Below are 21,721 nucleotides of genomic sequence, written 5' to 3' on the forward strand. Positions count from 1 at the left end.
GAACCATCATCATCACCATCACCATCATCATCATCACCACCACAATCAACATTATATCCCTGTCACCATTACCGTCATCACCCCCACCACAGCCATCACCATCTCCACCATCATCATCACCACTGGAGTTGGACTTAACGGGTTGTTATGGGACCAAGTGGTTCTTATGGTGGTTCTTATGGGACCAATGGCGGATATTCTGTGATCTCTATCGTCAGTATCACACTGTGCTCATCGCCATCATCACCATCGTCATCATCACTACCATCACCGTCATCAAAGGCAGGAGCAGGGCGCTTGCTTCAGCTCCATGCACAGGGCTGGGGACAGGGACAGGGATGGGGACAGGATGATCAGACGAGACACCACACAAGAGGAGTCAAGGTGTGGGGCAGCAGCACGGCTGTATTTCGGCTGGGCAGGATCCACCTGCCCTACAACAACCACCCACCCGTGGAGCCGGACAACACCCACAGCCCCGGGACCGGCGCAGCCCCCTGGAAAACGGGGGCAAGAATAAGAGCAGCAGTGGGGAGCGGTGGGGCCGGCTCAGCCGAAAGGACCCTTGGCATTCTTGGGCTGGAAGAGTGGCTGCTCCATGGGCAGAGCGCCCATGCACTCAGCAGGGCTGCAGTGCCCCGTTTTGCCCGGCGGCCCCGTGGCACCTGGGGGACCGGGGATGCCGGGGATGCCCTGCTGCCCCACGGGGCCTGGAGGGCCCATCTTCCCATAGCCTGGTGGCCCTTGGGGACCTGGAAGGCAAAGAGAGCGATGGAGGAAGGTGGCACCGAGCTGACGGCATCATCAGGAACACGGAGAGGGGATGGGAAGTCACCTGGGGGTCCTGGTGGGCCACTGTCCCCCATCAGCCCCATGCCCTTCTCCCCTTTCTCTCCTTTGGCACCCGGCTCCCCTGGAGGAGAGATGTGAACGGTCAGACCCCCATCGCAGCAGACACCCCAGCGCTTGGGGACATGGGGGGCAGCACCTACCCCGCATGCCTGGCACACCCTGCCGCCCCTCTCTGCCAATCTGCCCTGGCATCCCTGGGGATCCTGGGGGTCCCGGCCGGCCAGGCAGCCCATCCTTGCCCGGGGGACCTGGTCTGCCTGGGGCTGCCACCATCTCCACCGGGAAGTGCATCCGTGAGGTGTAGTATGCCATGCGCTCTGTGGGGACAGGCGGCTCAGCGGGGGCTGGGGGGGACTGGAGGAGCACCAGCCCTTGCCCCTATCACCCCCGTTACCATCAAACATCTTGCTAATCTCCTGCTGGATGAACCTTTTGATCTCATCGTAATTCACCACGTCACCCTGGAGGAGATACGGAAAAGACACGGCTGCTGAGCCCCGGCTCTGCGCCTCGGAGTCGAGCTCCTGCCCCCGGTTGCCCCCTGCTTACCATCATCCCGGGGGGTCCCGGCAGCCCGGGGCTGCCCGCAGGTCCTGGTGAGCCGGGGGGACCCCTCTCTCCTGCAGGACCCCGCAGCCCTATGGGGCCCATGGAGCCACTCTTCCCCGGCCCCCCAGGTGATCCAGCACGGCCCTTCTCCCCAGGGTACCCTCGCATTCCAGGGGACCCGGCTTCACCCTGTGGGGACACAGAGAAGCAGAGCTCTCACCGTGGCACCCCCGATGTGGTGTAGGGCTGGGGACACCATGGGGAAGCTGTGGCAGACCTCACCTTCTGGCCAGCGGGTCCTGCAGTGCCAGGCTTTCCTGGGGGGCCCTGGGGAGACAGAGAGGTGTGGGGCGGTGGGGCTGCCCAGGGGGCACCCCAGCATGCACTGCCCCTCCTGTACCTCTTTACCAACGGGTCCATCCGGCCCCTGCTCCCCCTGTGGGATGAAAGTGAGGTGATATGAGGTGTGCTTGGCGCAGTGCTCGCAGTCCCCTGTGCCCGTCTGCTGCTCTCACCGGTGGCCCTGGGTGTCCCGGTGGCCCTGGCTGTCCTGGCATTCCTGGCAGACCTCGGTCCCCCGCTGAGCCACGCTCACCCTTCATCCCCTGTGGTGTGGATGCAGTGTGAGATGGGGATGGCCACCACTTTTGGTCCCCAACTCTATCTCCATCCTGCTGCCACTTGGGGGACCACAGGGCAGCCCCACAGGTACTCACCACTCCTGCGAGGCCAGCAGGACCCGGCTGCCCCGGGCTGCCAGGGGGGCCCTGAGGACAGAGAGAGGGGTTTCAGCAGGAGACAGAGCCCCTCGGTTTGGGGACACAGCCCCATAGCACTCCCTACACCATCCCAGTGCACATCAAGGGAACAGAGCCACTTACAATGAGTCCCGGGGGTCCCTGCCGGCCTTGGGGTCCCATGGGGCCGGGGTCACCCTGCAGGAGGCAGTAGGATGAAGGGAGGGGCGCAGGTCCCATCACTCAGCACAGGGCTCCTTTGCCCCCTCCCCACTTTCTCACCTCTGCCCCGGGACGACCTGTGCTCCCGGGAGGACCAGGTTTGCCGCAGTCACCCTGCAAGGACAAAGGGACGGGGTGGGCAACACAGTGCAATGCATGGAGAGCCTCCCATGGGGCTGTCACCACTGCAGGATGACCACTGCTCTGGGGACAACAAGGGACCCCCAGCCACTGACCTTTGGTCCAGGCAGCCCTGGGTGCCCCGGTTTTCCTTTGAAGCCCTGGAGGGAGAGGAGAGGTAGGTTGGGGTCAGGACTTGCACCTGCCACAGTAGTGACGTTGGTGCAGCACGTGGGACAGTGCGGGCACCAGGAAAGCCATCGCTCACCGGAGGACCCATCATTCCTGGTGGCCCAGGGGGGCCGGGGTCACCCTATGGAGAAAGAAAGAGACAGACATGGGCTGGGGACATCCAGGGGCTATGGGGTGGTGCTGAGCCTGGCACACCCCAACGCCTCACCCGCAGCCCCGGCTTGCCATCCTTGCCATCCAGTCCTTCCAAGCCAGCAGGGCCCTGCAGGGACAAGGAAGGGATTTGGGGGTGACGAGCCCAGAACGGCTCCTCAGGGACCAGCACAGGGACAGAAGCAACTGTGATAGGCAGGGGGAGCCCTTACCTGAATGCCTGGAGGTCCAGGGGGTCCAGGGGGCCCTGGCATCCCTGTGGGCCCCCGCACGCCCTCGCTGCCCTGTGAGAACAACACCAGGGTCAGGGTGTCCCCTGGTGCCACCACCCACTCCTGTCCCCATGGCACTCACCTTCTCTGCCGCAGGTCCCGGTGGCCCAGCGGGGCCAACCTTCCCTGGGAAGCCGGGGGGGCCCTGAAGAGGAGAGCAATATTCCCCAGGGATGAATGAGATCCCCCATCCCCTCTCGTGCATCCCTTCATCCCCAAATTCACTGCAATGGGTTTGCTACAGGGATGCTCTCTTTGCATTGTCCCACTGTATGTGCCCAGGGAGAAGATATCGACCCCTGCCCTACAGGATGTACTCACAGGTGGCCCTGGGAAGCCAGGCTGGCCCTGGAAACCCTGTGGAGAGACAGAGCTGAGCTGGGTCCTGCCCAATGGCCATGGATCCTCTTCCCAAAGGGAACGAGGCCGGCAGGAAGGGGCTGTAGGGATGGGTTCGGCCACCTGGAGATCTCACCTGATCGCCCTTCTCACCAGCACCGCCTGGGAGCCCGCGCTCACCCCTCGGTCCCTGCAGACAGCAAGCGTGAGCCCCTTGGGGTCCCTGGGACCACAGCCCCCTCCCCACAGCCCCGCACCTACCGCTGGCCCCATGGCACCAGGGAGACCATCCAAGCCTGGGGGGCCCTGGGGAAGGGAGAGCAGGGCTCAAATAGAGGCAGCAACAATGCCGCAGTGAGGCGGCATCCGGATGAGCCCCCAACCCCTCTGCCCCACACAGCTGGGCACAGCGCTGCACTCACCAGTTCCCCTTTCTCCCCCGGTGGGCCCACGTAGCCTCGTTCACCTTTGATGCCCTGAAGGAGGAAGGAGATGGAGCGGGGACACAGGGCATGGATGGGACACGGGGCACTGATGGGACATGGAGAGGGGATGGGACATAGCATGGGGGTGGGTCATGAATGTGACACGGGGATGGATGGAGGGAAAGGATGTGGCACAGGAGGTGGGGGGGCACAGTGAATAGAGGGAATCAATAGGGCACTGGGGACACTGGGACAAGGGACAGACGGGGCAGGGGTGAGCCCTGCAGGGCTGTGGCACTCAGTGCCCACTCAGGTCCCCTGACCGCCCACCAGTCCCTGGCAGCGTGGGGGCCCAAGCAGGCATGAGAGGGGGGCACGGGGACACAGGAGGTGGTGGGGGGCTGGTGCATGCTGCAGGGCTCCCCACATTACTCACAGGAAGGCCAGGAGGGCCTGTGGCACCGGGATAGCCAGGCTGTCCTGGGGGTCCCTGTGTAGGGGGAGGGTGGTGCTGAGCCAGCTGCACCCCAGGAAGGTGCACAGGGACAGCGGTGTCCCCCAGCCCCTCCTGCCTTCCCCCCCATGGCACTCACCGGCTCCCCTTTGGCTCCAGCCAGCCCAGCAGGGCCTCGCTCCCCCTGGAGACCCTTTGGAGGGGGAGAAAAGAGGAGCTGCAGGGGGGCTGCACCCCCAAGAGCTGCGCTCTGCCCCCCAGCTCTGCTGTGCACATCCTGCGCACACACTGGGTGTAGGGGCACCACCACCTGTGCCACCCCCCAGTGCCAGGGCAGACCCTGGGGGTCTGCAGGGAGCCCAGCCAGGAGGGCACTGTGCAGGGGTGCCCACAGGCAGGGCACCTTTTGGAGCACAGCTCCAGCCTGGTTAGGGCACTCAGTGCCGCCCATCCTCCTGCAGCACATGAGGCACGGTGACACAGGTGACACAGGTGACAAGAGACACAGGTGACAGCCAGCAGCCCCTGGGCTCGATGGCACAGGCTGCAGGGGGGGTTAGTGGTGGTTATGTGGTGCTGACACAGTGGAGTCTGGACGGGACAGGCTGACACCACAGAGCGACAACCCACACAGACCCACACAGACCGTGACGTTACGGTGACGTTAGCAGGTGAGGGGATGGGAGCAGGATGAGGGGAGGGCAGGATCTTCCCAGAGCCACTGGAGTGGGGCTGCCACCAACCCCACAGGCACTTCCTGAGAGTGGGGGATGGCAGGAGGATGAGGATGAAGATGATGAAGATGCAGATGGACATGGTGGTGGATGCTGGCTGACCCTGGAGGAGCCGGGGACCAGGGGAAGGTGAGGATGAGCGCACCGGCTGCATGGCAGCATCCCCCCAGCCCTTAGAGGGGCGGGCTGAGGACCACCGGCTGCACCCAGCGCACACACGTGGCTGCACCATGATGTGCCTGGCTGCTGGCTGTCCCACCCTCCTGGCACGTGGTGTGGGACCCAGCACGGATGGCAGAAGGGAGCTGCACCCTGAGCTCAGGGCGATGAGCCTTAGACCAGTGAGAGCCCCTGAATGGAGATGGAAGGCATGAATGGATGGAGATGTGGGGAATGGAGAAGGGCAGAGCCGTGCTGCGGCTGCTCCCGGGAAGCTGGGATGGGGACACAGCCAAACCAAGAAGCAGTGACAGACGGCACAGAACGGAGCCCTGCTGGGTCCTTACGGGCAGTCCAGGTGCGCCAGGCGTGCCAGGAAAGCCTGGGGGGCCCTGAGGGGAGAAATGGGGAGATCACAGCCTGGAAGCGCCCACCGGGGCCTGGGCTGAGCCCTCAGAGTGCCACACAGCAGGCGGTGTGGGGCAGCTCAGCCCCAGCCCAGCTCTATAGGGTCCTGCTCCATCTCCGTGCCGCTGCTCCACGCTGCCTGTCACCGTGGCCTCATGGCAGGGCACCAGGTCCTTCGTTGGCGACTCAAAATGCAGTGACATGATGCCCACGCAGCCCCCCGCCTCTGAGCATGGCTACTTACGATGGGCCCGGGTGGCCCTGGGGGTCCCCGCTGTCCTGGTAAGCCCTGGGGAGGGAAAGGTGCCATCAGATGGGACCACGGCATGGGGACACGGCCCCACTCCAGCTCCAGGGGCACCCACCTGCTCGCCTCTCTCACCCGGGACACCTGGGGCACCGGGGAGCCCGGGTTCACCGCAGTCTGTGTCTGGGCTGTCACCCTGCAGGAATGGCACCAACGTCAGCACCTGCATCAGGAGCCCAACGGCATCCAGCCCCAGCAAGCAGCCTGCCAAGCAGCCCAGCAGAGCAGGGCCATGTCCTGAGTCACTCACCCGAGCCTCCTCAGCTCTTGGGAACTGGGCAAAGCACTGCAAGAAAACCCAGAGTCACCGGGGGCTGAGCTGGGAGCGGTGCTCAGCACCCTCTGCTCCCAAGTGTACAGGATCAGCCCATGTCCCTGTGCCAGCTGCGTGTGGAAGCGTGCCCAGAGCCTGCCCAGCCCTGCAAGCACCTGCTGCTTTGCACAAGTGCTGCTTTGCACAAGTGCCGCTTTGCACAACTGCTGCACAAGCTGATGCCTGGGTGCTCGGGAGCATCTCTGCATTTCACCCAAGGTGCTCCAGACCCAGGTGGGAGCCGTGCCAATACTCACACGAGCACAGCCCTCGTTGCCGGGGGCTCCTGGCATGCCTTGGTCTCCTTTTTCCCCCTTGAAGCTTCTGGGTGCTTCAAAGGCCGCCTGCAGCTGTGCGCAGTCCCCACAGATGTTCTGGGAGGAGGCGGGGGGTCAGCAGCTCCCCGAGGGGCTCAAGGGGGTGGTGTGACCCCAGGTCCCATCCCAAGCTCTCACCTTCAGCACCTCGATGTTCCTCTCAGCCATGACGGCCAATGGTCCCTGCAAGATATGAGGGAGGCATGCAGGAGGGATGCATAGGGATGCAGAAGAGAAGTGGGAGGGATGCATAACAGACGCCTGCAGGGCACTGTGCCCAGAACAGCCACCACCTACCAGGTCTCCTGCTGGTCCGGGCAGCCCTGGCAATCCATTGTGTCCTGGGACCCCCTAAAGCCAAGGAGAGAGCTCTGACTGTTGAAACCCTTTGCCCAGTGAGGGCCAGGATGTGTCCAACTGGGCGCTCCACCGTTTCCATTTTCTGCCACTTACCTGGCGGCCCGGGGCACCAGGAGGACCGGGGGGACCAGGCGCTCCAGGAGGACCCTACAACACCCCAAAACAGGCAGGGAAATGAGCAGTGAAGCAGTGTGAGCTGGAAGCTGTGCCACACGCAGGGACTGCACCCACCTGGGGACCCGGCTGGGGCTGCCAGGATGTCCCGGTCCAGAGTCCTGGAGCTCCCTGGGGCCGAGAGAAAGGAGGGATGCTCGGTGGGATGGCACTGAGTTGTGCGAATGGGGATGGGAGCCATGGCACTCACCGGCATCCCAGTGTGGTTGGGGTCCTGGCGTGGGCTGGGGGGGCACGCACATTCCCCGGGGTCTCCCTGCAGAAAAATGGAGCAAGAGCAGAGTGGTGGAAGGCAGCAGAGGTGCAGCCCCATCCTCACCCCAGCACCCGCTCACCTTCTCGCCCCGGGCACCTTTCTCTCCCTGCAGAAAAGCACAGATGGATGTCAGCAGGTGGCCCCCAGCCCCACTGTGCCCCCATCACATCCCACACCTACCGGCATCCCACTGGAGCCAGGCACCCCGGGGAGCCCCCGCTGCCCTTCGGGGCCCTGAGAGGAAGAGGAGCATGAGGAAGCTCAGAGCTCAGCACCAAGAGGACAGTGATGGCGATGTCCCCCTCAGGGCTGCACTTACTGGTGGCCCAGTGACGCTGATCCCTGGTGGCCCGGGGGGGCCCACGGCACCTTTGAGCCCTGGAGATCCCTGCAGAGAAAGGACAGCAGGAGCTGAGGGCAAAGGGGGGCAGAGAGAGCTGGGGGTGCACAGTGGCAGAGCCCTGCCAGAGCGCGGGAACGTGAGGCAGCACAGGGGGACAAAGCTCAGTGCCATGTTCCTATACCTTGGCTCCTTTCTCTGCTGCCATTCCTGGAGGTCCCTGGGGCCCTGGGGGTCCCTGGGGACAGGAGATGCCGTTAACTCTCCCCACCCATCCCACTCAGCCAGCAGCAGTGACAGCACTGTCCTCAAGGCCACTCCAGAGCCAGGACCGTGCTGTCACCATCGACACAGGGATGCTGCATGGGGGAGGTGTAGGAATTGCGGGGCTGGAGACTCTGCATCTCAGTGCCGAGGAGCCCAGAATAACACTTACAGGGGTCCCAGGCTCTCCAGTGCTCCCAGGCTCTCCCTGGAAAAACAGAGAGGGAGAAAGGTGGCAGAGTTGCCTGGCAAAGCAGAGCACAACATGGCACGGCACAGCACAGCACGGCATGGCACAGCAGGCGCTCACCTGTGGTCCTGGCTTGCCAATGCCCGGCGGTCCTGGCTCGCCCTGCAGACACGAGGGGCAGTGAGAGGCATTGAGAGCCCCCCCCAGTGCCCACCCCCGTGGCCCCACTCACCTGCAGCCCTTTCAGCCCAGCGGGACCTCGGATCCCTGGCAGCCCCGGCTTCCCCTACAACACAGCGTGGTCACCCCGGGGCTCGGTGCTGGCGGGTTGCTGTGGGTCGGGGCACTCACGGCTCTGCCCGGCTGCCCGATGCCCGGAGCTCCTTGGTCCCCTTTGGCACCGGGTTTTCCCGGGATGCCGATCACGTCTGAGAAGCGCCCCTGCAGCGTGGGGCAGGATTCGCAGGCGTCTCCCTGAGGAGGAGGGAGCAGAGAGGGGAGGTTGGGATGGGGTGACAGGACGAGGGTCTCCTCCTGAGCCACTCCAGTGCAGGGTCCTCACCTTCTCGCCTTTGGGGCCGGCCGGACCCCTGATGCCCGGCTCACCCGACAGCCCTGGCAGTCCATCTGTGCCCGGTGTGCCTGGGTCCCCAGGGCTGCCCACGTCCCCCTGGCCAAGAGAAGGCGATGGCTGGCACAGCGCAGGGAGCACTGCCCAGCTCCACGGACAGCGGGGGTCCACAGCCCCCTCTGCGTCCCCACCCCATACCATCTCACCTTCTGCCCTTTCTGGCCAGCATCACCAGGCTTGCCCTGTGGGAATGGAGGGACTGATGAGGCCAGAGCATCCCTGGGCCCCTAAACAGGAATCCCTCAGACATTGGGGGAACTCACCGCTCTTCCAGGAGCACCATCCCTGCCCTGCGGTCCCGGTGCTCCAGGCACAGCCATCACTGTTGCTGCCCCTTCCAGTGCCTGTGGAGCTGAGGGACAGTGCCCACACGGCTCACCCTGCGGGGCACAGCGTGCTCAGAGCCGGGCATGGGGACTGACCCCCAGCCTCATCCCAGGGCCCACCTGCAAGGGGACACTTCAGTGATGGGGCAGGGAGGTTGGGGACACAGCGCAGCACTCACCTTCTCCCCTTTGAGCCCCTGCACACCTGGATCACCCTTGCTCCCAGGGAGCCCCTGTGATGGAAGAGATGAGCCTGCAGGGTTCACAGACCCCCACAAGCCCCCCACCCGCACCCTACCCACCGGTCTGCCTGCAGGTCCCTCCTGGCCACCAGCTCCCTGCAAGACAGCAGGGTCGGGGTCTGGGTCAGGCAGCCTCCCTGAGCCCGTGGAGTGGGCAGAAAGGGGGCTGTGGAGTCACCCACCTTCTCGCCTTTGATGCCAGCCAGCCCAGGGAGGATTGCTTTGTCCTGCTGATCAGCACGTGTGGTCACACACACAGCCACAGCAGCATGGGGATGGGGTCCCAGTGGGGTTGGGGGTCTCAGCCCCATGCACTCACCAGTGATCCCAGTTCACTCTCACGCCCCTCGGGGGGCTCCCGCAGCAGCGCGGCGAGGACACGGGTGTCACAGGACAGGCAGGAGTCCCCCTGTGAGAGGCATGGGGGGCTGTGGGACTGTCTGTGGGGCAGGTCAAAGGGACAGCGGGACGGGGCACAGCAGGACAAACACTCACCTTCTCCCCTTTGATCCCATGGATGCCAGGGTCTCCCTGGGAAGGAAAGAGAGGAGCTGATGCTCAGCGCTGTCCCACTCCAGCGCGCTCAGCCCTGCATCACCTACCCTGTCCCCTTTGGGTCCTGCAGGGCCGGGTCTGTCCTGGAGATGGAGAGGCAGTATTTAGAGCTGCAGAGACAAAATCCCCCTCCTACCCTCCCACAAGCTCACAGCCCGACTCACCGACACTCCGTCCTTGCCAGGTGTCCCGGGCTCCCCCCTGGGTCCAGGCTTTCCAGGAAGCCCCGCAGTGCTGAGCATCCCTGTGGGCAGAGCGGGGCACGGCTGGCACGGCTCACCCTGCAAACAGGGACAGTGAGACACAGCCCAGGGGAAGGGGCTCCCCAAGGGGCTCCGAGAAGAAGCCTCGAGCCCCCAGCACCCTGCACCCACCTTGTCTCCTTTGGGCCCCAGGACACCGCGTGGTCCCTGCAGGAGGAAGGCAGCAGATGGCAACAGGGCATTGGGTTCCTGGCGGTCTGTCTGCCTGCACACAGCACCTCCAAACCCCCAGCTGCTGTGGGGTCCATCCCAGCCCTCAGCAAGGCTGTTGGCCATCCCAAACCCTTCTTATGTCTGGGCTTGGATCCCACTCAGGACTCGGGCCAAGCAGCCCCAACCCTGCGCCAAGGAACCCGTCTGTGACCCCGGTTTGGCTCCAAGTGCAGCATTCGGTACTCACGGGTGTCCCAGGAGATCCGCCGGGTCCAGGAGCTCCTGAGCTGCCCTGGAGCCAGAAGTCGCAGTGTGAGCCTGGCACACTGGGAGCTGCAGCTCCTCAGCTCCATGCCCCCAACCCAGCATCCTCCCCCCTCCCCAGCACTCCCATCCAGCTCCATAAATCAGGGATTGGAACCAGCCCCTCTTCCATGTTCCCCAGCACCAGCTATTACAGGCGACCCCAGCAGCTGCCAAGCCCCCACAGAGGGGTCTCAGTACCTCCTGAGCAGCCCTTTCCCAGGCAAGGGGTTCCCACTCCCCTGAATGAGCCCCTAGTGGAGCCACAGCACCATGACACAACCGGAGAGGGTCCACAAGCTGCGCACTGACCCTTCAGGCAGGAGGAGGTAGTGGGCACCCCCCATCCCCCTCTACTCACCTTTTCTCCCTTTGGACCTGGGGGGCCACCAGGATCACCCTGAAAAGCAGAGGATGGTATCAGCTGTGTGGCAGCCATGGAGCCCTGTGGGGCAGCATCCCCTCATTGCCCCCCCTGCAGCAATGCCCACAGCACAGCATCCATACCGGCTTCCCCGGAAAGCCGATCCCCGGTGCGCCCGGTTTCCCTGGTGGCCCCGGCTCTCCCGCCAGCCCTTCAGGTCCCACGAGGCCTGGGTCCCCCTGGAAGGGAAGGAGGGGTGTCCACAGCATTGCTCCCAAGTGCTCTCAGATGCCCCCAAGACCCCACTTACCTTCTGGCCCTTGGGACCCACCACACAGATCTCTCCAGGCCGGCCCTGATGGGATGGATGCGTGGTGAGTGTTGTGCATGGCACAAGGTGGGAAGGTCTGGGGGTGCTGGTGCCCCACAGCCTGCCCCACAGCTGGCACTACTCACATCACGACCCGGGCGGCCTGGCTTGCCCTGGAGTCCCCCGTCACCCTTCTCGCCCTTCTGGCCCTGTGGGACAGACAGACAGATGTCACCAGCATCACCTCCCATGGGCAGAGTTCTGTCCCCTCTGTGCCTCTGGGCTCCCCATCCCCACATCTGCAATGTCATCTCCTCACCTCCCCAGCGCTGCCCTTTGTCCCCAGTACCACTGCCCCACATCCCCCCAACAAAACCCTCCAACCCCACATCATCCAACCCCACATCAGCACCCCCAGCTCCCGGCACCCCTGTCATCACGCTGTGCCCAAATGTCCTCAACCCATATCCTCACCTTCTGCCCATCGGCACCGGCCACCCCTGGCAGCCCCTGCGTGGGACAGAGAGGGCAGTGTGAGCGGGACCCTCAGGCACACACCTTGCAGAGGATGTGCATGCAAATACTGACATCCAGCAGGAGCCCCAGCCCCACTCACCCGCTCTCCACGCTGCCCCTGCTCGCCCCGCGGCCCCTCAGCGCACTGGGGACAGAAGGGGACAGAAGGGGATGAGGTGGGGTTGGAGATGGGGCAAAGGGGTCTGTGTGGGGTGGTGGTTGGGGGGTCTCACCTGCACAGGGCCAGCGGGGTCTGCGCGCACGCAGTCAGCACCCTGCAGAGGGGAGGAGGTGGCTCAGAGTGGGACACAGCTCCGGAGCCCCATGGCACAGGGGGACAGCGGGATCCCTGCTGGGGAAACTCACACGCTCGCCTTTCTCCCCCTTGGTGCCGTGGGTGCCGGGCAGGCCGCGCTCTCCCTTCAAACCCTGTGAGAGAATGGGTGACAAGAGGTGACATCACTGCCCCTGCATCCACGTGCACCCCTCACCAACGTGCCTGGGGCACAGCCGGGGGTCTCCGCAGCCAAACCCTGCTGGAGCTGTCCTGGGGGGGACAAACCTACCTTGGGTCCTGGGGGACCGAATGTCACCTACAGAGAGGAGACAGAAGCGTCACCGCGCCTGGCACAGCCACAGGTGACACTGAACAGGGACCCAGAACCCCGTGCAGCCCCAGGACACTCACATTCGTTGGAGCCGTCGGCGGTGGGCAGGGCGGGCACTGCAAGAGATGGAGAGGGCATCTGTACCCACAGAGCTGTGGGGATGTGTGGAGTGGGGAAAAGGAAATGGAGGAAAGAGTTCCAGCCCCAGAGGGGGCAAGCACGTGGCCTGGCGCAGGCTGTCCCTGTGGCTTTGTGGCTGACCACAGCTCCTCGCAGCCAAAGCAGCCACTTAGGCACGTTGCCATGGGACTGAGGAATACACGACTGAAGGCACCCAGGGGTCCCCCCTGCCCACAGCCCCCAGCCTCACCTCCTCGTTGGACATCCCCTTGTAGCCCTGTGGGAAGCAACATGGAGCAGAGGTGAGAAGGAGCATCGGGCAGGCTCAGACCCCCCTGCACCCCTCTGCCCACGCCAAGGGGTCCCTGAGCCCCCAGGGATGCCCAGTGGGATCCCACTGAGCCAGACAGGGCGGCGCAGGGATGGGGCACGGGCTGTGCTGGAGATGTTTCCCAGCTCTGCGGCCGCTTGGAAGGAACAAAGAGGCCCTGAGTCGCGGTTGGGATTGCTCCAGCAGCAGCAGAGAGCAAATGGGGCCTTCATTCCTGCTCGGGGGAGCAGACACGCCGCTTCCTGACAGCGGCTCTGGCAGAACCGCCCGAAGGCGGCGGAGGAGGAAGAGCAGCACAGGGCATGTGGGAGCGGGGCGGGGGGGTCGGGGGGCTCCTGGCCACCCTCATCTCACCTTCTCCACATAATCTCCCTTCAGGCTGCTCTTCTCTCTCTCTGGCTCCTGGGGAGAGAACAGAGCATCCTGGGGTGATGCCTCTGCGTGCACCCCTGGGGTACCCTGAAATTGTACCCTGGGCTGATGCTCCTCCATGCACCCCCCGGGTTACCCCACAGCTGCACCCCAGGGCAACGCCACCCCATACACCCCTGGCTACCAACCCACATCTGTACCCTCCCCAACAAACAGGACCGGCAGCCAGCAGCTCCCCCATTCTCCCACCCTCCCCAGCGCTCGGTGCCGCCGGCTCCTGTGCGCTCCCTCCCTCCCAGCTCTGCAGGCAGTGGAAAAAGTGAGGCAGGGCTTTTCCAAGGCTGAATCCACGTGGCTGCGCGCTGAGGCTGCCAGCACGCCGCCTCACCGAGCCCAGCGGCTCCTCCAGGCAGAAGCAGCGTGTGAACACCCGGCCCTGCGGCTGCGGGGAGATCTCGATGAGGTTGCTGCTCTGCATCAGCTCCGCCTGACGCCGCGTCTTGGGCGCTTCAGGTTGGCACTGATGGGAGACAAGAGGGCACAGGGGGCTGTGAGCCAACGCAACTGGGGACGGGGATGCGCCCTGCACCGCGGTGCTGGTGGGGAAATGTGCGGCAGTGCTCACGACGCATCCCCAGCCACCCGCAGCCCCGGTTCCCCCTCCAGCAAGGCTCTGCTCGCAGCGCTCACCCCGCTGGCTGAGATCTCGCAGCATCCCTCGTGCCGGGCCAGCTCTGCGTCGCAGTAGATGTGCGCCTGCTGCAGGTCGAACTGCGGCACCGCAGGGCAGTGGGGTGAGGGGTGATGGCCCCGGTGCCAAACCCCGACCCCGCAACCCCACGGGGACTCACCCGCACCGGGGTCCCGCGCACGGCATCCAGCCCCAGGAAGGCATTGCCCTCAGGGGTCAGCGCCCGCCGCGGCGCCAGCGGTTTGGAGGAGATGGAGCCGCAGTCCACATGCAGGGACACAGCGCGGCTCTGCACAGCCAGCAGCACTTTGTGCCACCGCCCGTCAAAGAGCGACGAGACGGCCTTCCCCGTAAAGACGGTGCTGACAAATGTGGATCCCGGCGCCCTGGCTTGGAACTCCAGGCTCTTCTCAGGGCCGTGCACGGACAGGGAGAGCTGGCAGAGAGGGGACACCGTGCTCACGGCCAGCACCTGGCGGTCCCCTGGCCCCACATCCCACGGTCCCACAGCCGTACCTGGGGGTAGCCGTGGCGGTCGGTGACCTGGAAGAGGTACCAGTGCTCCCCCGTGCTGTTCTTCTTCAGCAGCAAGGTGAGGATGAGGGTGAACTCAGGGGGCAGCCCGTGGGGGAACACCTGCCTGCAGGAACAGGCATCAGCAGGGCCCAAATGAGCTCCATCTGCACCAACCCTGGGCCTCCACATCACCACCAACACCGCGTCCCAAACAGCCCCGCAGGGCTGTTCCCACTGGGACAGGAGCAGCTCTGGTCCCAGCACCATGCTGCAGGGCTGGGAAGCGCAGCCCCAGGACAGTGCTGGACCAGCAGCTGTGTGGGGCTGGGAGCTGTTTGTGTCTCTGCTGGAACACAAGTGGGCTCTGGCTGGGAGCTGCCAGCGCTTGTGCAACAGGAGCTGAACAGGAGATAAACATCAGAGCTGCTCCCTCCTGCCTGGTGGGACATGGACCTCAGTGCCACTTTTCCCAAAGCACAGCCCCACAGCCCCACATCTCAGCCCCACAGCCCTCACAGCAGCCAAAAGCACGTGCAGAGTTGAGGACAGAGCATCCTCGTGCCCACACACAGCCCAGCCTGTGCCAGGGGCTCTGTCCCCACCCCTGCCCCATGGCCCAGCCCCACCTCACGCCCCGAGCGCTGGGTATCCCCACACATCCTACTGGTGCAGCACCCAGGAGCGTTTATTGCTGCAGCACTTGGTTTTGTCCCTGGGCAGCCATCCCCACTCCGAGGGCCGTGCAGGATGGATGCTCCCACGGAGGCAATGTGCTGAGGCAGCCGCAGAGCCCCACTCTCCGCCCGCTCCACCACTGCAGCTATTTGCTTTGGGATGCACTCAGCTCCCAACCTCCACCACAGCAGCAATTTTCCAAACCGCCGCTCTGGAGCAGGACCAGGGTGGCTGTGTGGGAGTGGGCTGTCCCCTCCATGGGGCGCAGGGCCGTCCTCGCTGGGCATCACAGAGCAATGCCAGGGCAGCAGAGCACCCACGGGTGCCTGGTGACGGTGCCATCCCCGCGCTGAGCTTTCCCAAGAACTGTCTCCAGGCACCCAGCCAAGAGCAACACCAGCCTGCAGCCTCCAAAAGCCATCTAAGGACTCAGCTGCCCGGGCCGGGAGCTGGCTCTCCTTCACCCTACCGTACCCCCAAACTCTGAGCCTTCTCCCCACTGCCAAATGGAAATGCAAAGCACATCCCGTTCCTACACTCCCCAGCACACGGATGCTCTTCCACCCCACGGTGTCCCCACGCCAGCGTGGCGGCCCCGCAGAGCCGCTGGCCCCGATGCCATGAGTTGGCGCAGCCAGAGCAGAGCCTCAGGCACAGGCAGACGGGATGTGATGCAGACATCAGGGCTGGGCTCTGCACGGCCCCAGCAAACCCGCACCCACCGCTCAGAGCTGTGCAGCACTTTGGGCTCATGAGACCCCAGGCAGTGCCTGCCAAGTTCAGGACAGCAAAGACAGAGCATCCGCAGCGCAGCGGTTGCGTAAGGGCTGGCTGCGTCCCCACCGCCCAGAGTGATTTACTTTCGAGGAGGAAAGCAGGCGGCGCACGCCATCGGCACCTCCGCACCCCTATGGGTGCCGCAGCCCTGCTGCGTTCGCCGCCCGCAGCGCTGGAAGGGCCGGGTTCACGCACGGCGCTGCTGGAGGGGTGGGTGGGAGAGGGCTGGGAGTGGGGGGCTGCGCTCACCGTGTGGGCTGCACCAGCGGCACGGCCCCCAGCCGCAGCAGCACCGCTCCCCGTGGGCCGCGCACTTTCTTGACGGAGGAGATCTTCATCAGGTCGAAGCGCTTGATGAGGTTGAAGCCTGGCGGACGAAGGGGGTGAGGGCATCGCCGCGGCTGCGCAGCCCATCCCCGCGTCACCAGGCCCCTGTCGCCATCTCCTTACCCGTCACGTTCTCATACTTGTTCCCAACCAGATCCTCGTCCCAAAGCTGCGGGCACAGCGTCCCTGCAAAGGCAAAGCAGGGCGTCAGCACCGCCTCCCCGCAGTGTCACTGCAGTGTCTCCCAGCGCAGCCCCGCACCACGGCAGCTCCGGCACGGCGCCCACCAGGAGCAGAGCCGCACCGTGAGCGGGCGCAGCACCAGCTCAGCCCTGGCTGTGCACGGCGAGGTCACTGCATGCAATGCCTTCCCCAGCTGTGCTTTGTCTGGACCGGCCCCGTGCCTGGAATCACCATCAGGAGATGGGCCCAGCGCCGCGGCCACCCAGCGCGGGGAGGTGGTGTCCTGTGTGCCCTGCTGCATCCCCAGAGCTGGCGGTGCGTGGGGTGGGAGTCAGGGCTGCCAGGTGAGGGGTGAGGAGCACCGAGGGAATGGGGGCAGGCAGGAAGCACTGCGTCAGACCCAGAGTTGATAGATCACCGCTCCAACATCGTTCATCCACCTCCGCTGGATGCTGCCAGATGTTGGGAGGAGCGAGATGGAGGAGGAAACAAGAGGATATTGAAAGAGGGATTTGTTGTGCCTCAGTGCAGGCAGCAGCGCAGGGCCATCCCCCGCCTCCGTCCCCACAGCCCGCGCCCCACAGCTTCTCCCCATTGCTGCCCACTCCCTCGCACTGCAGGGCTGGCATTGGAGCACATTGTGTTGCCAGAGCGGAGCTCCACGCACAGGCGATGCTGAGATCATTGCTCGGGGCAGGGGGTAAAGCCTCACCCCCAGCACTGCCTGCTTTGAGGCCACCCCAGCCCTCGTTTCCCTAATTAACAGCCCGCAGTAGCATTGCCACGGGGTCCCACACACTGCACCAGGACCTCACAGTGCCGTGCCAACAACGGTGCTCTGCCCTCTGGCTGTGCCAAGGGGCTGCAGCCCCTGCGCCCCCCAGCAGGATGAGCGCCGCTCCACCCCCACAAGGACTGATGCAACCACGGCCTCGCTGCCAGCAGCTCCTCCCCACCATCCGCCTGCAGCTCGCCCCACAGCCAGCCCCACACCGCGCCCCACACACAGCCAGGGACACTGCAGAGGAGACTCCCAGGGCTCCACCAATGCCCACTGCTCCCCACAGCATGGGCCCAGCCCCATGCCTCCGTTCTTTCCATGCGCTGTGGCCAGATCCCTTCCCACCTTGCACCCAGAGCCACAACGCGCCATGAGCTCCGAGCAGCCCCACTACAGGACAGAACAGCCAGCTGGCAACCGGCACCTGCAACCAAAGCGTGGCCAAACCCCCCCCCCTTCCTGCAGGGTGTTCCCAGTGCCGTGGGGGTGACGTGGGTGAGAGCGGGGTGTCCCCGGCCTGGCTCCCCACAATGGCGCTGGCGCTGCTCTCTCTGGCCCTGGGCCCGGCTGGGATGCTGAGCAAAGCCCCACAGCCCGTGCAGTCGGCACAGGGAGCTCTCAGCCTGCCCTGCTGCCAGCACCGCCGGCACGTGGGGACCCGGCACGGCTCGTGGTGACCCCCAGCCACCTCTGCCCCACGCTTCGTGGCTCCAGCATTGCTCTCTCATCTTCTCCTTGAACACCCAGGGACAGGTAAGGAGGGAGCATCCTGGGGGGTGCAGACCCCGTGCCCCTACTCTCCGTGCCCCTTACCTTCTTCTGCTGGCATCTCCGTCCCATCGCAGGCGCTGATGAGCCCCACCACGACGACGGCCCAGAGACCCCTCATGGTGCCCTTGGCAGCAGCTCGGGGTCAACTCAGCTGCCTGCAGGTGGGAGATGGGCAGTCAGGCAGGTGAGCGGTGGGCCCCGGCCATTCCCCACACTGGGAAGCCGCCTGCGAGCCACCAGCATGGAGGAGGCCCTGAGCCACTCGGCCACAGCTCACACAGCCTTCGGGGCTGCAGTGAGGCCCCCACCTAGCACTGCATCCCCCCACCCAGATTTCACATTCAGGGTCGCTACCCGACCCACAACATTCAGACGCACCCCAAAGTCAGGTTGAGGCGCCCCAGAGCCCCACGTGCTTCCTGCTGAAGACCCCAAAAGAACTCTCCGTTCTCTTTTGCCTCCCGGACCCACGTGGTTCCCTGGAGTGGTCCAAAGCCCTTCGGGTCACTGCGACCTGACCCCCCTCCCCCCCCCCGCCCGCTTCCTGCCACGAAGCAAGGCTTTGAAACAGCACGAGGCTGCTGCCCCGCTCCCCACTGCTCCCCATTGCCGGGTGGGACACGCACAGGACCCCCCGCACCCCCCCTTCATCCCCCTGCACCGCGACTTTACACCCTCGGCTCTGCTGTAGTCGCGCTCTCCCTTGCAGCCCTGCACTCCAACCTCACAGCGCTGCAGCCCGGCCCGACACCACCGCGTCTCGGCTTTGCCACTTCTGCATCCCGGCTTTGCTGCCCTTCTACCCCGACTTCATAACACCGCATCCCAACTTTATCACGCTGCGTTCCAACCCTGCAACCCCGCACCCCGATTTTATACCCCTCTATCCCCACTGTATGCCCCCTAAATCCCGACATCATAGCACAGCACCCCGACTCTGTGCCATCGTTTCCCCAACAGCCCCCACATCGCACCCCTGCACTCCGACTTCACAAGCCAGCAGCCCGGCTCCTGCCGTGCTCCATCCTGTCCCGGTCTCCGCTCCCGATTCCCAGGACGCGGATCAATCCCGGTTCGGAGCACCGCCCTCCCCCGCCCGCTGCCTGGAGCTCACCTGCCGGGCTCGGTGCGGCTCGGGCCGGGCGCTGAGCTCCGGGCGCTGCGCTCCGTCCGACCGTCCGTCCGCCCCCGCCGCCGCCTTCCCCGCCTCCCTCCGGGGGGAGCCCGAGCCGCCCCCGGCCGCTGCCCGCCCTCCTCCTCCCCTGCACGGGGCGGGGGGGTAGGGCAGAACCACCGCCCTCCTTCGCCTCCCGCCTTCCTCTTCCTCTCCCTCCTCTCCCTCCTGGCCGGGCCGCCCCCCAGCGGGGGTCCCGGTAACGGCACACCGCCCTCCGCTCCCTTCCCATTCTCCCCCCCCCCCCCCCCGGGGTGTCCTGGGGGAGCGAGCCCCGCGCTCTGCTCCTGTCCATGGGAAGCGGCTCCTCGTCCCCTGGGGACACTGAGACACGGGGGCAAAGAGGGACACTGGGGCACTGCAGCACAACTGAGGCACCGGGGGGACGTTGTGGTGCGGGAGGATACTGGAGCACAGAGAGGAGGACGTTGGGACAGTGGGGCACGGGGGGACACTGAGGCACAGAGGGTGACCCAGGTGCTGGCCCGAAATGCAGCAGTGTGGGGAGCACGGCGTCCTCCCGGGATGCCCCTGTGCTCACAGTTCCCTCAGGCCCAGCCCTGGGACCCACACGCAGACCCCACGGCACAGCACTGCCCCCCATGAGCTGCGCATCAGCCCCACGCATCCCCTGCGTCCCCTCACCCCACTGCAACGCAGCACCGCCGCGCCTCTGCTCGACCGCTTCCCTCCCAAATTAGGACGAATCTATTTACACTGAAGCTTTACAAATGTGTGTTAGGGACGCATGCATCTCAATAAGCGCGCTCTAATTAACAACTGATATTTATTCAGCCCGCAGTAAATAAGCTGTCTGGGGCAGAGCAGGCAGCGCTGCTGCTGGAGCGGTGCGGCGCCGTTTATCCACCCGGCAGCCCCTGAGATGCGGTGACAGAGCGCTCAGTTCATCTGCAGCTTGCCTACTGTAGCAATTAAGGCTAATTAAAGCAAGCGGGTATGAAACATCACGAAACTTTTATCATTCCTTTTTAGTGGGTGATTATTCACTCTGAGCTGCTCTCTTTGCAGAGCCTCCCAGCGGCTCCACGCGGGTTCGAGCAGGGCTCCGGCACCTGGCTGCAGCCTGGGCGCGTCCTTTCGCCCCTCGGTGGTGCTGGCACAGCTGTGGGTCGTGTTGGGGGTGGTCCCGCTGTGCCTCAATTTTCCCGTTCTGGTTGGTTGTTCCCGGTGCGGTGGCACAAAGTGACTCTGCTGGCATCGAGAGCGTGGGGGCGGCCACAGCACAGAGGTGACCGCAGTTCCGTGCCATTCCATGCCAGCACGTGGGGCAGGAGGCTGCATCCTGCTCCTCCAGCTATGGGGCAGGCTCAGGGACGGCTTTTTGCTGCCTTCTGCCAAAGGCTCCGTGGGGATGGCGGCCTCAAGCTCCACTGAGGGAGCAAACATCCCCCCACCATCCCCCCCGGAGTAAGGATGGGAAGAGACCGCGGGCCCCCGGGAAGCGCCGAGGCGAGCTGGATTTCCAAGAATCAGCAGCACCAGAGGCCAAGAAACCCGACCCCGAGCAGAGCGCTGCAATTTTCAAGCTGGAGACAATTTGCCTCCGATGGAGCGTCATGCGGTGCAGCGTCGTCACCGCGGGGCTCCCCGCCTCCACCCCTTGCTCGTGCCAGCCCGGAATTCCTGCGGTGTGAATTCCGGGTTTGTGGCGCTGGAGCAGCAGCTTTGTCTCTTCTGGTGGAAGTGCTTCGCCACAAAGGCGGAGGCACTCAAACCCGAGCAGAGGAACTTTCCGTGCCGGCTGCTCAGCATCGCAGGGTTTTCTCCATCGTTTCCGCCCCCCCAAAACCAAACATTTTTGGCACGGGTCTTTGTGGCGCACAGCGGTTCAGATGGAAAATGGCTGTGATGCTCTCCAAGCCTGTTCCCCCGGACGCCACTCACACCTCGTGCACCCACCAACGGGATTTGGGGCTGAAGACCCCCGCGCTCCCTCCTACGCATCCCCAGCCCTACGGAACGTCACTCCCTCACATCCCCTTTGCAATCCTGCACCGCCAGGGCGGGCTCCGTTCCCTCACCCATATGGCGTCTCCATGAGTAATGAAAGCTGCTAATTGCCACCAGATGCCCCAGGACTGCCTGCCGCTGCTGCTTGCTGCTGCCTGGGGCTGGGAAGGGAAAGATAGGAACCAGAGCCGGCCCCGAAGTTTGGGCTGGGCTGGATGTGGGGTGGTGGAGAGAAGAGCAAGCAACCAGAGCATGAGGACATGGCTGCTGTTCTGAGCAATGAGCGCCGTGACCCAGAGAGCAGCACGCAGTGTCAGGGGGCTGCGTGCCCCCATCCTGCAGCAGTGCCCTGGAAACCCCAGCTGCAGTCCCTGCATCGAGGCTGCGGTCCCCAGCGTTGCACAACTGGAGTTGGCCCCAGCCCAGCGCTGCCTCGCTCCCAGCACGCAGCCTGCAGCCCAGCCCCAAACCAGTCAGCACTGGGATAAGCTGGGCCATGCAGTCAGTGCTCAGTGGGACGACCAGGGGATGAGAGACCCGCGCTCCGGGGGTCTGCATCCTGCCCCTGCACTGTGCAGCTCCCCACGGATGCAGCACACGGACGGTCCTCCCCTCGGGCCCCAC

The 21,721-nt window shown here is 64.9% G+C and overlaps 1 protein-coding gene across 1 annotated transcript; it reads right to left on the minus strand.

Annotated features, from left to right (window-relative positions):
- Positions 1-549: 549 nt before the first annotated feature.
- Positions 550-18,070, minus strand: COL16A1 (collagen type XVI alpha 1 chain; the record flags this gene model as incomplete). The annotated part of the gene is made up of 71 exons (XM_079546222.1): positions 550-752; positions 836-913; positions 993-1,169; positions 1,247-1,313; positions 1,402-1,590; positions 1,684-1,728; positions 1,802-1,837; positions 1,917-2,006; positions 2,118-2,168; positions 2,283-2,336; positions 2,421-2,474; positions 2,597-2,641; positions 2,749-2,793; positions 2,881-2,934; positions 3,038-3,109; positions 3,180-3,242; positions 3,419-3,454; positions 3,573-3,626; positions 3,698-3,742; positions 3,859-3,912; positions 4,298-4,351; positions 4,455-4,508; positions 5,556-5,600; positions 5,861-5,905; positions 5,982-6,059; positions 6,174-6,209; positions 6,494-6,610; positions 6,692-6,736; positions 6,851-6,904; positions 7,007-7,060; positions 7,145-7,198; positions 7,278-7,343; positions 7,423-7,449; positions 7,524-7,577; positions 7,663-7,731; positions 7,868-7,921; positions 8,120-8,155; positions 8,258-8,299; positions 8,370-8,423; positions 8,489-8,611; positions 8,700-8,807; positions 8,915-8,950; positions 9,032-9,148; positions 9,274-9,327; positions 9,397-9,432; positions 9,519-9,566; positions 9,656-9,745; positions 9,832-9,867; positions 9,939-9,974; positions 10,056-10,172; positions 10,266-10,301; positions 10,555-10,599; positions 10,972-11,010; positions 11,118-11,213; positions 11,285-11,329; positions 11,431-11,493; positions 11,759-11,794; positions 11,901-11,945; positions 12,034-12,075; positions 12,167-12,229; positions 12,367-12,393; positions 12,489-12,524; positions 12,779-12,805; positions 13,214-13,261; positions 13,620-13,751; positions 13,922-14,002; positions 14,083-14,358; positions 14,439-14,562; positions 16,140-16,257; positions 16,341-16,403; positions 17,995-18,070. The coding sequence occupies 71 exons, from the start codon at positions 18,068-18,070 to the stop codon at positions 550-552; spliced, it is 4,869 nt and encodes a 1,622-aa protein (XP_079402348.1).
- Between the last annotated feature and the right edge of the window lie 3,651 nt (positions 18,071-21,721).

Source organism: Tetrao urogallus (genome assembly GCF_951394365.1).
Source record: "Tetrao urogallus genome assembly, chromosome: 23".
In the NCBI taxonomy this organism is placed as follows: Eukaryota; Metazoa; Chordata; class Aves; order Galliformes; family Phasianidae; genus Tetrao; species Tetrao urogallus.